The sequence below is a fragment of the Micromys minutus genome (genome assembly GCF_963924665.1).
Source record: "Micromys minutus genome assembly, chromosome: 17".
Taxonomy (NCBI): domain Eukaryota; kingdom Metazoa; phylum Chordata; class Mammalia; order Rodentia; family Muridae; genus Micromys; species Micromys minutus.
In genome coordinates this window covers 45,260,992-45,279,551 of record NC_137952.1, presented here as the reverse complement: position 1 = coordinate 45,279,551, position 18,560 = coordinate 45,260,992, and the positions used below count along the sequence as shown (strand labels likewise).

At 37.3% G+C, this 18,560-nt stretch overlaps 1 protein-coding gene across 1 annotated transcript in view; it reads right to left on the bottom strand.

Moving 5' to 3' along the window:
* Nucleotides 1-18,560, bottom strand: part of SPTLC3 (serine palmitoyltransferase long chain base subunit 3) — a gene marked incomplete at both ends in the record, with an annotated part of 111,235 nt that overhangs the window by 55,096 nt on the left and 37,579 nt on the right. The window contains 2 exons of the mRNA XM_080931308.1: nucleotides 6,797-6,890; nucleotides 8,747-8,871. Coding sequence (XP_080787434.1) covers nucleotides 6,797-6,890; nucleotides 8,747-8,871 — 219 coding nt within the window. The remainder of the gene's footprint in view (nucleotides 1-6,796; nucleotides 6,891-8,746; nucleotides 8,872-18,560) is intronic.

Sequence of the window (18,560 nt, the reverse complement as noted above, 5' to 3'; positions counted from 1 at the left end):
GGGAATATGGAGCCTAAAACGGTAATATCCTGTAACCAGACAAGACTTCCAGTGTAGGGACTGGGACACCAACCCAGCCATAAAACATTAGACCTACAATTTGTACTACCTACAAAAAGGTGCTGGGGTAAAAAAAGAGCAGAAATTTTGGGAAAGATTAACCAATGACTGGCCAATCTTGAAACTAATGCCATGAGAGATTGTCCACCCCTGACAAAATTAGTATTTTCTGTACTTGCAGACTGAAATCTAGCATAATGGTTATCTGAGAGCTTTCACTCAATAACTAATGCAAACATCTTCAGAGATTCATCACCAAATATTAGGTGGAGCTTGGAGTATCCCATGGAACTGGGAGAAGAAAGACTGGAGGAGCCAGAGAGGTCAAGGACACCACAAGAAAACCTACAGAATCAACTAACTTGGGCCCATAGGGGCTATTGGAAACTGAATCATCATGGACCTAGGACCTCTGCACATATGTAACATTTGTGCATCTTGATCTTAATGTGGGATTCATAACACCAGGGTAAGGGGCTGTCTCTGATTCTGTTGCCTGCCCTTGGATATCTTGGATATCCCTACATTTGTCAAGCCTCAATAGAAGAAGAGGCTCGTAGTCCTCCTGCAACTTGATATACCAAGGCAGACTGATAAATGGGAGGCCTGTCCTTTTCTGAGTAGAAAGGGAGAACTGAGCGTTGTTCAGGAGAAGAGATGGGAGGGAAGGACTGGGAGGAGAGACAGGAGAGGAAGCTGCAATTGAGATGCAAAATTAAAATCAATTAGTTAAAAAGAATAAAATGTTTTCAGAGCTAATAAGAAAGAATCTGGTGTTTTTCATGTTATTGACATTTTATGTGGCCTGGTCCCATGTGTTGCTCATTCAGCCTGGCTCTCTCTACAGAACCTTAAATGGCTCTGTCACTCTAATCTACGGATGAGTGTTCAGGAGAATCACAAGGCTGCAAGTCGAGCCAGCAGAAATGAGTGTCATTTGTATCGTTGCCCCATCTAATTCTTTCTCACTCCATACACATCCTCACTTTCTTCACCACTCATGAGCGTAGTTATCCAGAGGACCCTGGATGTAGCTCTGCTACCTAAGGTGTTGCTTTTGCGATGCACATAGAAGGATGCATGCTGGTAAGAGGGAGTAAGGGACTTGCATTTGCTTCTTACAGATGCTGCAAGAACATTGACCAAACTGTTGACTAAAACAAAACAGACTCAAGGTCCTAGCAAATTTGGAGATCAGAAGTCTGCAATAGGTCTGCCTGAGTGATTTCCCGGCTTTGGCAGACAGGCACCTTTCTGAAAGTGTTAGATCAGACTCTGCTTCCTCCCGTGTTCCTGCTTCCAGGCCCCGCTTTCCCTGAGAATGTGTTCTTCCATCTTGGAAACTAAAAATGAAAGTTGAAGTTTTTCACACTTTACATTACTGTGACAACCTTTGCTTGGCTTCATTTGTAGGGACCCGATTATTACACTAGGCCCAAGGAGGGGCTCAAAGGTAAAGTTAACTGATTGTCACACAGAATCTCTGTAACTTTAACTCCATTTCCAAATGACCAGGCATCCACAGGTTCTGGGGCTCAGAGCATTGACATGCTTTAGGGATTTTATCTATCTATCTATCTATCTATCTATCTATCTATCTATCTATCTATCTATCTATCTATTTATTGCCTTCCATAAAAAAACTAAACAGTAGCAGCTTATCCATACTACATGTCTGTGGACTAAGAGGTGGTAAATGATGATCAAACAGCATAGTTCTAGTGAATTGGAAAGGGAAAAATTTCCCAAAGAGTTCCAGGGATGCTGCTGTACTTGCAGGATCACATAAAAGCTTAAACTAATATACAGAGCAATAGGTCTCCCTATGGCATTTTCACAATACTCCCTTTGTGTTCATCTCCCCCCCTGGATTATTTTGGAGAGTTTCCTAAATACCTCCAAACTTTAATCTCTTCATTTATTAATTAGGTCCTATGTCATTATGTTTTCTGTAAGACTAATTAAATGAGCAAATAAATTCAAAGACGATGTCAACAACTAGACATCTGGTATGCAATAAATTCTTAATAAGTGCTGGTTTCTGGTACAAACTTGCTGCAGCTGGCATTTATTATAAATACAAAGTATCATCTATTTTCTGGGAAAAGGAGGCAATGTGAAGAGAAAGTTGTTGAATAGGTCAAATATTTAAGAAGTGTTGGAAAAATCTAGATGACTAAAAATTAATACCAATTATAGTCTCATCAGAGTTGAAGAGTTAACAATAGAAATATATTTGAACATATTTTTAAACTTTAAAAAAATTTAAGAATAGGAATGATCCAAAACACTCATTCACCTGATCTAGATTCATCTTTCAATGCATTATCTATATATCTTGGTATTTATGTATATATGTACATCAACTATCTACCAGCTTCATCTATCATCTCTCTGTCTGTCTGTCTGTCTATCTATCATCTATGATCTATCTATCTATCTATCTATCTATCTATCTATCTATCTATCTATCTATCTATTTATCTATCCATCCACCCACCATCTAATTATTTCTTTTAATTGAAGCTACACATACGGTGTTCTGTGCCTCTAAATTGTTCACTACATATTCCCTAGGAACAGATGGATATTTTCATATACTATGGCAGGGTCAGTTGACTTATTCTATAAGGACCCAAATATGGTAGTTAAGACTGCATGCACTACACATACTCTTTTTTACATACTCCTCTTTGTTTTCTATACAAGCCTTTACAAATGTAAGCTTACAGCTCATAGACAGTGTAGCTACCTACCATGATACATTACCCTTATTTAGTACCATGAAGCCTATTTGTCTATCATCCAGATTGTCTCAGGAGTAACATTGTCTTTTGTCATTCAGGATCTAAGTCCAGGTATAGTTGTCACCATCTTCAGTATCTTTTATAGTGAACCATTTTCCCTGCTTGTTTTTTTCCTTTCCAATATTGCTGAGGCAAGTCTTTGGCTTTTAACCATGCATCTAATTTGGAGTTTTCTGCCTTACATCCTGTGTAAATGATGGGGAATCCTCAGATATCCCATTTACATACAAAATTTCATTTGTCCATCACTAATAGTGTTGGTTACCCCCAGTTCTCCAAGCATTGTGTGACTTCCTCCTGATGTAGTTACTATTTAACTATTCTCTGTCTTGAGTTTAGTTTTACTGGGATTGTTATCCTGGGAGTAGAAACTGAAGGAAGATACTAAATGGTTGCTTGTGTGGTGTGGTTTGTGTTGCTTGTTTTGGATTATACTACTGTGGGTCCCTAAAGAATCACTAACCAGTTGGAACTGGTAGTAAGACACAGTCTGTGGTTGGGTCAATCTATTTAAGTATTTAACATAAGGTTATTTTATATTATTATTTTCTTAGAAATTTCCTCAACTACATGGGCTGCAAAACAAAAAAAAAAAAGACATGAATGTTGTAAATGTTGTAAAGAGACTCATAAGAGGCAAATGACAGGAATTAAAGAGAGTAAAAGGGATTGAGGTGAGTATAACCAGAGCACATTATGCAGATATTAAATCACATAATGCAGTAAAATTAATTAATACAAAGTTAGACTTCTATTTTCTTGTACATTATAGACATATGTTAGTCTTAACCCAAACAATTGTACAAGTTGGTCTGGAGATGTAAACAATCATTACTCTGCCACAGCTATTTCCTAGATCCCTAGATTGTAAAGTTATAGTCACAGACTATTGTTTGAAGGTAGAATGGGATGAAGACATAAGAAATCCATATTGAAAATGACTCAGCTCACTTGTTTAAAATGAATCACAACTCAGAATGTCTATTCTGAAAATGAGACTACTGTGTTAACCATATACATGGTGTATTCATCTCCAGATGTAAGCTTCTATCACCAGTCACCTGTCATGCTAGAGATTTAAAAGCATTTAGTATATTCGTGTTAATACTAATGATATTTTCTCTGTCCACTTAATCAAAACATTACTGTTTCTTCTTTGATCTTATCCTTGTATTGGCAGAGCTTCACTCTGAATACCAACCAGGCTTTGAACTTGTGATCCTCTTAACTGAGCCCCTCCTGAGTGTGAAGATTACTGAAAGGCACCATTATATCCAGCACTAACATACCTTTTAAAAATTCCTAAAAGATGTGCACTTCAAACATAAATTCTTGGTACTAGCAGAGTAATTTGAAGCTGGATGTAATAATAGAGGGCAAATCAACATAACTACAGAGATTTATTTAGTAAGGAATTGAAAAGTTGAATATTTGTTGCAAATACAGTAAGACCACCATATTTTTAGTGACCCTGAACTATATATCAGAGTTGAGCCACATGTCTGCAATCTTGTTCTTCTAGAGTGCCTGGGCCTTGTTCTTCCTCCATCTATTCACAGATGCTGGAAGTAGTTCTTCAATGTATGGAGTCTCCCCAACCCCTCATTCCCATGTCATATCAGTGAGAGTTGGTTTTCACTGGACACGCCACTCATTAGAAAAGTAGTTCACTGTGTTTACTTGAGAACACCTTTACTAGTTCTTTCATTCACCATTCTCCAACTTTATTTTACCCTTTCAATCCCCTAACACTAGGTAGGAGAAACAGAAGAATAGAAGGGAGAAACACACCCCTGAATATAATTTCTTTCCCTTTGTTTCTTCTTTGACTATGACTACTGTCAAACAGCAACCATCTCTTCCCAATGACCAACAACAACCAATCCTGACTCTTGAGTCACTAGCATTTATATATCCTCTGGAAAAGTTCCCAGAATTCCAAAGTTAACACTTTCGCATAAACTGTCTGCAGCTGGCAAAACCATGCCTCTGTTAGAGCACAGGACAATAATAGTCAGCAGCTGTGAACAGTCTGAAGCAGACCCATACCCCACACCTGGATTTCAGCAGCTGTGAACAGTCTGAAGCAGACCCATACCTCACACCTGGGTTTCAGCAGCTGTGAACAGTCTGAAGCAGACCCATACCTCACACCTGGGTTTCAGCAGCTGTGAACAGTCTGAAGCAGACCCATACCCCACACCTGGGTTTCAGCAGCTGTGAACAGTCTGAAGCAGACCCATACCTCACACCTGGGTTTCAGCAGCTGTGAACAGTCTGAAGCAGACCCATACCCCACACCTGGGTTTCAGCAGCTGTGAACAGTCTGAAGCAGACCCATACCTCACACCTGGGTTTCAGCAGCTGTGAACAGTCTGAAGCAGACCCATACCTCACACCTGGGTTTCAGCAGCTGTGAACAGTCTGAAGTAGACCCATACCCCACACCTGGGTTTAAAATGAAAACACATTCTTATAGCATATCTGTGTTTTTAAGAAACCAAAATTCCAAAATTCTCACTAAACACACACATGTGCATTCTCTTCCCTCTTCCATGAGATTGAGATTGCTCTGAGGTATGCATAAAAGAACCACAACAATCCTTTCTGCTTGTTATCAGTCTTCCTTTTTAGTTATTCTCCCTGAACTCCTGGAAAGAAAGGCATACTAAGGAGTAGAAACAAAGAAATTTGAGGGGAATGGAAAGAGGCAAAGGTGATAACATTTTTTTTTTTTTTTTACAAATTGTGTGAGTATGTGTGTATGCATGTGTGTGTGTGTGTGTGTGTGTGTGTGTGTGTGTGTGTGTGTGTGTGTGCTAGTGCATGTATGCTTGCATGAGCATGCTCAGGTATGAAGGGGGAGGGCTTCTGATGTTAATGTCCCAGAAGCATAACTTTAACAGATCACATATGTCAATGTCTTCTTTAGCTTTACAGATGAGGACATAGAATGCAAAAAAGATCAAAGGGTTTACAGAAAGTGGGGACATAGTTGGATCAGAGAAGATAGGTGTCACTAATCATGACTTGCTTCTTTTAAGGTATTTTCCTAAGACTTTTGATGGTGTCTGATATGATTTATAAAGAATAAAGGAATAACTTTCTATATTATCCTCACCCTTCAATCATGCAGCACAGAGTCTGCAAGGAATTTAACGTCTTTTAGATTTAGTTTTTATTTTGTTTTATGTCCATAAATTCTTAGTCTACTTGCCTGCATGTATGTGTGTGTGTGTGTGTGTGTGTGTGTGTGTATGTATGTATATATGTATGTATGCATGTATTTTGTATCAGCACCTCAGCACCTTGTGTGTGCCTAGTGAATGCAACATTCAGAAGAGAGTATCAGATCCCTTGTTACAAGGTCCCATGTGTGTGCTGAGAATTGGACTTTGGTTCTCTACAAAAGAAATAAGTGCTCTAAATTGTTGAGCCATCTCTCTAGTGTCTGACAGGACATTTTAATGCACCTAAGAGTATTTGGTGATATGACTATTTTGTATGTAGGAACAAGGGAATAAGACATTATACCAAAAAAAAAAAAAAAAACCAGTAACATTTTCTTAAGCATAGCTCAAAATTTAAAATATTAGGACATTCTCAAGACACAGTTACATGAAGGGAGAATTACAAACCAACTGACAATTAAATGGCATCTAAAGATATCAATCACATCTTTAGGGGCCACATCATAAGACCACTAAAGGTGACATTAATGTGTTTTGGTAACACTTAGCAATCTGGATGTTTAATACACTTCAGCCATGTGTTCCAAGTCACCAGAGGCTAACAAAGCAGCGAATCTAAGCATAATTGTCTTTCATTAGGCTAAGTTAACAGCTTGAAAAGCAAGGACAAAGTCCCTATTAATAATCTTGACCTTTGTCAGGACCATTTTGAGTAAACGCAGAGTAGTAAATACTCACTATTGTGTTTGAAGGGTCTTATGACTGCGCCTGAGAGTCGAGCCCCCAGGATGACAGAAGAGTGGTTGTACTCATCACTTAAAATGAGGCATCCCTGTGCAGAAAACAAACACAAACCACAAGACAATGAAAAGAAAGAACATACAGAAACTAGAAAACACCAAAATCTATGTTAAATCAGAACTCTAATTAGTGGGAAAAGGTTGAATTCCAGTAGGTATTCTATATGGACAAAATATAATCTTCCAGCTAGCTCATGGAGATGACAGCTGTTTGCAAAACATTGTGCCCTTACAGGAACACTTACAGATAGTTTTCAACAGCACCATTGTTTTTAAGCACTATTGAGAATCTAAAGGACTGAGCTTTGACTGAGAGGCCGATCTCTTGTGGAGGACTGCACACTTGCTTGCTATTTGATTCTGCACTGGATTATTTGGATGGTTTTCATTAGTTTGCCTGGCAGCCCAGGGCTTTTGACAGTGAGGCAGTTCAAAGTCTCACCGTGTGATCTCAGTCTTCCTGTGTCAACATTCCATGGAGACAGAAGCATCTGTGTTTTATGGTTAAAAACTTTAAATTTGTAAAACTGTGCATGGAAAGACAGTGTGGGGTGAGCAGAAACTGTTCCTGCTTATGTATTGTGCTTGTAAATTTGTTTTTCTTTTACAATGCATACATTAGGGAGCTGTTCAAAAATACCCAAAACTCAGAGCAATGATGGTTCTCTTTTATTTTCTGTGGTCACTTGTAGTTGAGCTCTTCCTTATATTTTGGTAATTCACATACAATAGGTTTTTGAGGCTAAGGCTAGAAAAACGGTCCTATTTCCACAGTGAATAATATATGTATATTTTTCTTTGGAAACATTTGACATTTAGTGTGAACCTCATGGTACCTCACCTCTATGTTCATTAGCCATGTAACTACTATAAATAAGGCAGCTGTTACTTCCAAGAAGCCCCATATTTTTATATTAAATGTTATATATATTTTGTATCAACAGCCAGTATATCATTAAAATTAATATTTCCACAACTACTCTAATATTTTTTAATGGTGTTATCTTTATTTTTTTCAGTGAACGTTCACAGAATCCAATTTAAAATAACATACCACACTTAGCTGTCACTGTGTTTAAGAAAAACATGAATTTGATTATCACACTTGTTTATTTAAGATGAGATAGCTAACTTCTCATTGTTTTTCCTTGAGAGCATCCCCACACACTCTGGCATGATTTACAACATGAGGTTCTATGTGATTTGGTGTGTGCCTTCATTGTTGATCTCTTCTTGGTTCATGCACCTGTGTTTTAGTTTCTTCCTGAGTTATGCTTTTGTATGCAGTCCCTTCTTCATTGTTCCAAGAAACAATTTGCTCACCTATTAGTCTTCTGTTCTCATGATTCTAGTACAGGCATTGTAAGCCATCTCAAGAAGAGCTGGCAGCTCTCATTGTTACTCATGTGTACATGTTCTTGTCCTGGAGTACCTATCCAGTTTTATTTAGTATATTATTTTTCCATTGGACTTCAAACCCTTGAATTTACAAGGCCCATCCTCTCGTATCATACATATGGATTTATATCATGACATGCAGAATCTCAACAATTAGTCAACCAAATGAACAAATAGATGAATTAGGAATTATTTTTTGGTCTAATGTAGTGCTTAGTAAGTACTTGTTACATGACAAATATAGAAGAAGTACATAACACAGCTTTTCTAAGCTACCACTGAAGATGAAATTTGGTCCATATTTAGTCTAGCAACTCAATAATGGGGAGTATCACAATCAAGAGATTTTCTAGACTGTGCTGATATATTTACCCAAAAATTTTGATGTTGAAAAAAGGACCTTTCTGTCAACCCTTTTGATAAAGAACTTGTTCAAGGTATAACTCTTGGGAATAGTACAGGCAGAGGACACATGGGAAGAAAGTCTTACCTTTCCAACAAATATAGGGATATTTGTTGAGTTGGTTGCGAATCCCATCCCAAAGGCCATCACTGATTCTACATTCAAGAACTTAGCCATGAGATCCTCCAGTTCCTTGTGTATATCCAAGGTACCTGAACAGAAGTTACACGAGGAGTGACCCTTGCTTTAGAACAATCCCAAGTTTAAAAACTTAAATTCTACTATACATACATCAGCATGTACCTCCAGCCGAGCAGGAATCTTTGTCATAGTTCCAATCTAGAAACAACTCAATGTCCATTTGCTATAAAATTGATGTATTAATTTTGGAAACACAGTTGAATGTAGCCTAATGAAAAACAAAAATACTGCCTCACCCAGTGGTGTAGATAACGTTTGCAAATGTGTCAGGGCAGTGTTTTTTTTTTTTTTTTTTTTTTTTTTTTTTTTTTTTTTTGCTTTGTTTTGTGTGTGTGTGTGTGTGTGTGTGTGTGTGTGTGTGTGTGAGAGAGAGAGAGAGAGAGAGAGAGAGAGAGAGAGAGAGAGAGATAGAGAGAGAAGGGAGGGAGAGAAAACAAAGAAGAAGAAGGAGAAGGAGAAGAAGAAGGAGAAGGAGAAGGAAAAGGAGAAGGAGAAGGAGAAGGAAAAGGAGAAGGAGAAGGAGAAGAAGAAGAAGAAGAATTATTATTATTTTTATTTTGGGATTCTCTGAGTGTTCTGTATTTGGACATTGTTGAATACATACACACACACATACACACAATCACACATACATACATATCTGCTTTGTAAAAATCCACTAAGATATATACTTACTTATGGCTGCTCCCCCATGGATTTTTTTTACAATGAACTAGAACTTATAAAACCTACCACAATTCCTACATCCTACAAGTAACTGTTACAATCCTCTTAGATGTTTAATTTACTTAAATGCACACAGATTCAACAACCATAGCTACTAAGGGAAATAGTATTTATAAATAAATAGTGTTTGTCAAATCTTTGAAATGTATTAGATACTCTGACAAATCTGCCATCTAAATGATTTCATTTAATCTTAGACTTTCACTAGTGCTGGTAATATTACTTTACAGAGAAGGAAAAACAAAGTTTAAAATTGTTTCAGAGAAAACCCAACGGAAAATTCAACCTAACTGTGAATTTTTTTTTTAACTTCTCATGAACTCTCTTCCACTCTTTCTCACCTTCTCTCTTATCTTTTGTTTCCTTGTCTTCCCACACCTACTATCTTTCTCTTCTTTGACTCCACATCTTACTATTCAGCCCTGGATGCCTTCAAATTAGTGAGCCTCCCATCTCCTCTCTGAGTTCTCAGTTACAGGTGTGTATCACCATGCCAAGCATACAACCTTTTATATCATTGTTTACTGATCTCTTACATATTGTAGTCATATTACTTCTTGCTGGTAGCAAAGATTAATGCTGTCTAGACCTTTGTTTGTAATCATTTTACCTTTTAGATCCTTAGCAGCTCATGTCTTAACCAAATGTAATTAGTGAAATTGAAGAACTGAGCTCCAAACTACATCTGAATGTTATTAACGTGGTTACAACTTTAAAATTAAAGCCCTTCAAAAATATTTCCCACTAAACACCTGAATAGTATCCAAATAAGATTTCATTTGACACTCATGGAAAATTTTGTGTGTGAATTGAGAGGTAATATGGATATAAAAAACCACCAGGAGATTTTGTATTGATTATATGCGTTTAAACAGTAAATTTAAAATGACAGATCTTGCATTATAATTTTAGTTGACATTTTTTTCCCTGAAGGATAGATTTGGTTAGTTTTGCATGGTAAATGATGATATCCATTGAGCCATCTCTCCAATGTGACAACTTTTAACTACCCTGGAAAGCCTTAATTTAAGTAAGAGTGACTGCGCTGCACATGGAGAGACCCATGGCTCTAGCCACATATGTAGCAGAGGATAGCCTTGACAAGCATCAAAGGGAGGAGAGGCCCTGACCCTGTGAACGCTCTATGCCCCAGTATAAGGTAATGCCAGGGTGGGGAGAAGGGAGTGGGTGGGGAGCACCCTCATAGAAACAGGGGGATGGGGGTGGGATAGGGGGATTCCAGAGGGGAAACTGGGAAAGTGAATAACATTTGAAATGTAAGTAAGGAAAATATTCCATAAAGAAGAATGACTGTACTGTGTGCTGCTTCTGACACTGGATAAATAAATTCAGGTTTGAGAATAGAAAACACACGAGTGGTGAGGTGTAACTTGCACTTGTAGGATTTAGAGGCTGCGTTGAGATTTACCAAAGAGTAATATTTTCATCATGTTTAGGTCCATTTAAAACATGTTTCCCTCAGTGTAACAATCAATATATATTACTATTCAGGATGAAATATCAGGATCCTATTCCCACTTGTATGATAGCACCATTATAATGCTAAAATTGTTGAAGATAAATTTTAGACTGTATTAAGTGGTTAGTTCAAAGAGTTAATACTCAATATTTTTGTATTCAATATTAAGTAAGATTTTTGAAGAGAAACCTTTGTCCTTTATGAAAAACCACAGTATTATACAGAAGCTAGTTGGTGGTCTTCTCAAACATGAATTCATTTATGTGTACAGCTGACAGCTGTCAGAACAACACACACTACAGTCATTCTTACTCGAGGTTCAGTGGAGCAGCTAAATTGTCACACTGGAGATATGAATTGTATGATAAAAGAATTTATCAGGCAAACCAAATGATCTGAGTTCTTTTCTGAAAACTCAGTGGAAGGAGTCAACTCCATGGAATAATCCCCGATTTCCACATGATATCACACACACACACACACACACACACACACACACACACACACACACACACACAAACCAGAATAAAATGTCCAAAATGTTGGAGTTTTGATTTAATATTTGTATCATCAAATGTAAAATATATGTTTGATATATATTTGATATAGATCAATGAATATGTATATATACCAGATAAATATGTAATACACACAACAGAAAGTAAACAAACTTTGAAGATGAACACGTGAACACATCATCATGTACTGGAATTAATTTTTATTTATTTAGAAGACAATGCCTTCCAAAGGGGATGGTTCCAGGAGTAGAAGACTGGGCTCTTTCCCTATATCTGCTACCAACAGTGAGTAATCTTTGGAAATTGTCCTTGAAAGTTGGTAAAGAGATTGGAAGATAGGGTTTAGGATCTCCTGACATTACACATGTTTTTTTCTTTGATATGGAATGGTCTCCAGTCACAGTGGCATCTCCTACTCACTTTCTCATATCCATTCAATGTGTGAGTCATTCTCTGCCACCTTCTAGTGCCTAAGGCAAAACTACTCAAATTAATTATTTCATTATTATTCCACAATGATTAGTATTACTAAGTTGGTTCCAAAAGTGGAAAATCTCCATTACAAAAGGAGGCACACAAATCCCATGTCTTATGCAGAGTCTAAGAACATCAGAATGTTCACAGGAACAAAAATTCTGATACTATAGTTGATGTTTTGTTCTGATGAGCACAATGCCCTGTCTAGCACTAACATTCAATATGGACCTAGAGAGTTATACTTTAAGGGTGGAGGTTGCAATTAGAAAGATTAAAGATCTACATGAAACCAAAGCAACAAGGTAAGTGGACAACATATATCAATATTTAGAGAAGTTTCTTAAAGATAGAAGGAGGCCAAATTAGTCAACTCAGGAACTTTCCTCATTAATTTTTCCTGCTCAGGGAATCAACTGAATAAATATGTCATAACTAAATCACCTAGACATATGTGAACAGACAAATAAGATAAATCTCCACCTTTGTTCTTTCTAATCCTGTTGTTCCACATGTTTAGCTAGCTGAATCACTGAAAGTCCTTAGGATGGCGTGGGATGTGCTGTTAGGCAAACAGACAGCCTAGCAACTATGGGATGTGTGTGTGCCAAAGACTCTCTTGGGAGGTTTTCTAACACAAAAAAAAATTCTTTTGGATTAATAAATACATAGCTTTTAAAATCAATCATGAGCTACTGTCTTATAACTCTATGCTAAAAATAAAAATGGTTGAAGAGAGCAAAGTAGTTGTTAGAAAGTTGATGAGCATCCTGTCTATAGACACCGGGCTGTGTCGTGATCCAGTAAAGATGTTAAGTTGCAGCTAGTGGTTCAAATAGTTGGGAAGTTTTAAAAATGAGATCCAACACTCTGCCTTTGGTATATAAATACTGTCTTCTGTAAATGCCAATAAAGCATAACTATCATTCAAATTGAAGGAACAGACAGATGCACAATCGTTTTTATCTGGCTAGTGTCAGTGGGGGTACAAATTGCTGTGTTTTGCATATTTGACTCCTATTATTACTTTGATGTTTTCCTTATCCAACAGGCTGCTAGAACCCGCTCCATAAATAAAAGAATAAATATAAACTGGGTCCATCCTCTTGGCAGCTCACTAAGTGACATTTTCTGATGGCAAACATCAACTTCATTACCGTAAGTCAAAAGAATAAAAAGTAGGTTTGGGATAAATGACCAATATTCTGCGCATGCACTATGTGCTTCAGCTGGATTTTTAGTGATGCTGACCGGATCATCCTCAGTCAATATGTACAGAACTCTGGCTTTAATACTGGCATACTAGCACTGATTGATATCAACTGAGTAAGGGTATAATTGAGAACTTCCTCTGTGTTATGTGTGAAGCTATTTCCCTCAATGTGGTTCATTATGCCTGTTTGCAGACTGTTTCTAGACCTGTTTCAGCACAGGCTGCCATTTGACGTGAAGACTTGCCAGCTCTTCCCATCTGCCTGTTCTAATGGTGCTGGGGGTCAGTTCACGTCTGTGCCACTTTATATGCACCAAGGATTCCTACATCCAAGTCAGCATCAGTCCTTGTGTTTAAAGGAATCACACAGAAGCCTTTGTGCATCTGGTTCTGTTACTTGCAGTTTGTAGGTTATATTACCTCTTGGTTGAATTTACTTCATGTTAAGCATTCAGAGAAAGATGTGAATCTAGAAGTCTGGCCACCATGTTCAGAGATGAGCAGCAGAAGGCACTTGCATTGGTATGCCTTAAAACTTCACTCAGAACACTCACTACCTCTTGTTAGATTAACTATTAGTAGAAAGTTAGAGTCAATATGCTGAGCAAGTGTCTAAGGAAGGCATAGGTCAGTGATTGTGACACATGTTCATGGTAATATCATGACAGAAAAAGCTTGACACTGACAAAATGACTTCTCCTTCACTTCGTGTTTCCATTCTTGGTTTTAAAAAAGATTTATTTATTTGATGTATGAGTGCTCTATCTGCATGTGCCCTTGCATGGCAGAAAAGGGTATCAAGATCACATTACGGATGGATGTGTGTCACCATGTGTGTGCCAAGTGCTAAGGAATTAAACTCAGGGCCTCTGGAACAGTACCCAGTGTAACTAACCTCTGAGCCATCTTTCTAGGCCATGTTTTTTTTTATTTCTTTTATTTCTTTTACTTTTCATTTCTTGAGAACTTCATCCATGAGTACTGTATCAACATATTTTTTTTCTCCTCTCTCTTTCCTCTAGCCCTTTCCTTCTTACTTCTCAACTTCATGGCCCCTTATTCTTTAATTATTATTGCTACACATACACATACACATACACACATATTTATATATACAACTTATTGAGTTCATTTACTATTGCTTATGTGTATTTTGGGACTGCATAACCTGTGGAAGACTGTTCTATTCTCAGTAACCACTAATTGTCCCCATATCTCTATCTTGGTATAGTGTTTTGAGAGAGTTCCCATCCATGTTGGCATTGCCAATGGTGTTGTCTATTTTTTCAGGTTTTATTTAGGCAACCATATTGTTGAGATTTCATAGATTCAATTGCCGGTCATACATAAAAGATACTATCTTGCAGCAGTGTTGAGGTAAATATTAAAGGATGGCTTAATCTTTTATTGGCCCGCAAGTTCTCACTCCACAAATGATACTCTAGTGTGAAGCCAAGTGCACAGACTCTGTCACACAGTCCCCAAGCCTCACTCTTCACATGGTTCCCTTCCTAGGCAGTTCACTCGGCCCACCCTGTTGCTTCTGTCTCGGTTGGATATGATTGCCCTGGTGTGTTTCTTTAACCCACCACCCAGCACAAACACAACTCCAAAGCAATTAGCTTTTCATGCAGGTTTATATATTAAAATTTCAATCCACAAACCATCTACACAATAAGCTCACATCCAATGGACAAAGGTACTAACTGCCCTTCTATATGAGATAAAAGGACCTGCACAAACCCTTAAAATATTCATATCTATCTATCGTCAATATGACCATCTGGATCTAGATTCTCCTTCTCGAGTTCCATCTTCATTCTCCCTACAATCTTCTCTTGCCTCCTGCCTCCACTTCTGCTCCTTGACCCTTCTCTGCCTCTCTCTCATGTTCAATCGTACATTGCCTTAACATAAATCTACACATCACCCTTTCTGTTTATTTACAACACAGCAGATTGCTTTTTTGATTTTCATATAAACATGGTATTTTGCTATTTATTTAGACAGTAAAATCTTAGGCAAATCAACATATTCAGTAGCTTAAGTAGTAACCCCCTCTCTCTTTGTGTGTGTGTGTGTGTGTGTGTGTGTGTGTGTATGTGTGTGTGTATGTATGTGTGTGTGTGTGTGTGTGTGTGTGTGTAAGGCCTCTAGTATACATTTCTTAAACAATAAATTCTGATTTTGGGGTTATGGGTAGATCTCAGTTGGTAAAATACTTATGTTGCATACTGGATTCAGTCCTTAGTACTGACAAATTTGAAAACAGGGCTGTAGAATACAGAGCCTACTGCTTGGTGAGAGCATCGATGTCTTTCTCTGGCAGAAGTGTGCTGAGACTCCCCCAGTTCTGTAAAAATCTAGCAAGCAGAGAATGAATTTTCTTGGCAATCAATGTTGATTTCTCAATGTCCTGAATCCCAAACTAAGTGGTGTCTTCAGCAATATGGTCTTACCATTTAGTTTTGATGGGCAACTAAAAACAATAACAACATCCTGTGTTGTTAGGAGTGCCTCTGAGGCTTCCTTGACTAATAACTCACAGAGAAAGCACCCTGACTAGAATATAAAATTTTCATTTAATAATTCATGCCTTGTGGGAGCAGCACAGTCTACTCAAGCAGGATAGATCTATTCAAATTCCTTTTAAAACATATTATGTTTGAAAAGTTAGCTCATCAACTCATGGGTTTCTATTAAGCTTCTTCATAGTTTTGGTTAGCTCATCTCATAGCCCTTTTCCTCTCCTATCTCCCAACTCCTATATGCACTTAAATCTTTAATTCTAGTGTAGTTCCCTCTGTTCTTCTGTGTTCTACAGTGATGATGTAAATTTCTGTACAGCTTCTCCATTTTAGCCAAGTGTTCCTCATTCCATTTTCTCACTTCCATTCATTTCCATGTTTGAATATTTCTGCCTCTGGTGTTCTCTCTATTTTCAGTGAAAATATCAAGCAAATTAACATGCTTACTGGCTCACATAGTGACACCTTTGTATGTGAGCATGTGTGTGTGTGTGAGGGTGGGGGGATATTTAAATCTGGGTTCCACATAAGAGATAACATGAGATGCTTATCCTTTTGAGACTAGGTTACTGCACTGAGTATAATTTCTTTTTCCAGTTCCATCCATTTACCTGAACATTTTATGATTTTGTTTTTCTTTATATCCAAGTAAAAAAAAATCTGTTATTTACACATTTTAGATTTCATCATATGTTTGTCAGTTAATGGACATAGACTGATTGAATTATTGTAAACAGAGAAATAGTGAACACGGATCTGCAAGTATCTCTGTAGTAAGATACAATATCCTTTGTCATATGCCCAGAAGTGGCAAACTAGATTTTGAGTTCTAGTTTTCCAAGAAACCTCCAGATTGATACCCAAAATATCTGCAATAGTTTACAATATGGCCTACAATGTATAAATGTTTCACCTTAACTACATCCATGCCAATATTTGTTATCATTTATATTCCTGATGATGGTCATTATGAGCCAAGTACATAAACCTAGGAGGGAGAGGGGGGTTGGTTGAGGGAACTAGAAGAAGTTAAAGGGAGGTAGTGGTGGGTGAAACTTTATCTATGAATACTAGAATTATAATTTTATGCACTTTTCCTGTATCACACATTTTTATTCTTATTCTTTTTTGTCAAATTAGTAAAACTGGAAACATTAGTCTTACCTTTTAAAAGTACAGACCAGAGAGCTCCTCAATTACTTTGTGAGCTTTGAATGAATAAGCCTTTGGTTTTACCTTTGAGAACTTTGGTATACGGTAACATACTCTTCAGTGACATCCAGTAGAATTATTCTCAGCTTTTAGTTTTCAGCACATGGATTAGCAATTTTTGAATGTCAAGTTATTAAAAATATGCCTGGACTGTGTGTTTTATCTTCTTGAGTCAAGAGGTTGAAGAAGCTTATCTACAAATTATTAACTTGTCAAGGTAAATTATTGATAACTCAAATTGACATATTATAGTTGCTTGGCTCTATTGAACCAATTTTTAGACTTTTGGAGATATGTGTACTTGTTGAAATCTGGCTTGTGTATAATTTCTAATGTTGTCAGGAGAAGGGCAATTACATTGTCAGAACTCCATTAGGTCTCAGGAAATTGCCAAAAAGCTTTCATAAGCCAAGACATATTTTCATGTTTCTCCTCCAAAACTATTTATTTGAGAGTACCATCATATTACATAGGATCCTTAGAGAAAAATTAAGAGGCTTGAGAGTAAGGCAATGCCATTTCATTAATCAGAATTTAAAACAATTTGGTCTGAAAGGAACTGGCACTATTTTTGAAAAAGGGATTTGTCATATAAGTAAAATACTTGGAATGGAGAATCTTTGTAACTTATAGAATAAAACCAACTATTATAAACATCTTTGTAGCATTGATTTGCATGAAATTGTTTTCATTTTGAAATCTCTTGTAGTAGTAGTCTGCCTTGTGCATGCTAGGAAAATACTCTACTACTGAACTATATCTCTAGCATACCTCTCCAGCAGTCATTAAAAAAACAAACAAACAGCAACAACAAAACCTCTACTTGATAGCAATTCCTTGGAAGCTACTCATTATGAAAGACACTTGAACATCTTAAGTTAACATTCATTTAAAGCTGACTTCTACTAATTTGCTGCTCCAAGCTGGCCTTTCCTTCACAAGTTTGAATTTGTGAAACTATGTATTTCCTATTTAGCTTCAAGTCACTTGGCAGATGACTTGGTAATTGAAGGGAATGACAGTACAGGACTTGTCATGATGCTATGCTGCAGGGAAAATAGAGGACTAAAGGGCAGTGTTCTTAAACTGAACAGAAGGAGATTTCAGCAAAGCTGTGTATTACTAATAATGTGAGCATTGCAACTGACACTTTAGATAGAAATATGTCCTTACCACATCCTTTTGTGTTTTTGTTGGATCCTACCTAAGTCAATGTGATGTGTTCCTTTTGATGATTTGAGAAATAAAAGCTTTGATGGCTACACCCCAAATCTAAAATCATAGTTGAAGGAATGTTCCCAAATGGGTGTGTATTTAAAGTAAGCAGGATTTCCTTTTCCTTTTCCTTTCCCTTTCCCTTTCCCTTCCCTTCCCTTCCTTTTCTTTGCCTTGCCTTCCCTCCCCTCCCCTCCATTTCCCCCTCCCTCCCCTCTCCTTTCCTTTTCTTTTCTATCCCCCTCTTCCTCCTCATCTAGCTCTCTTCTTCCTCATCCTCCAAATGAAAACTTACTTGTGTTTAGTTTCTCTGGGTTTGCTGGCATATACAACT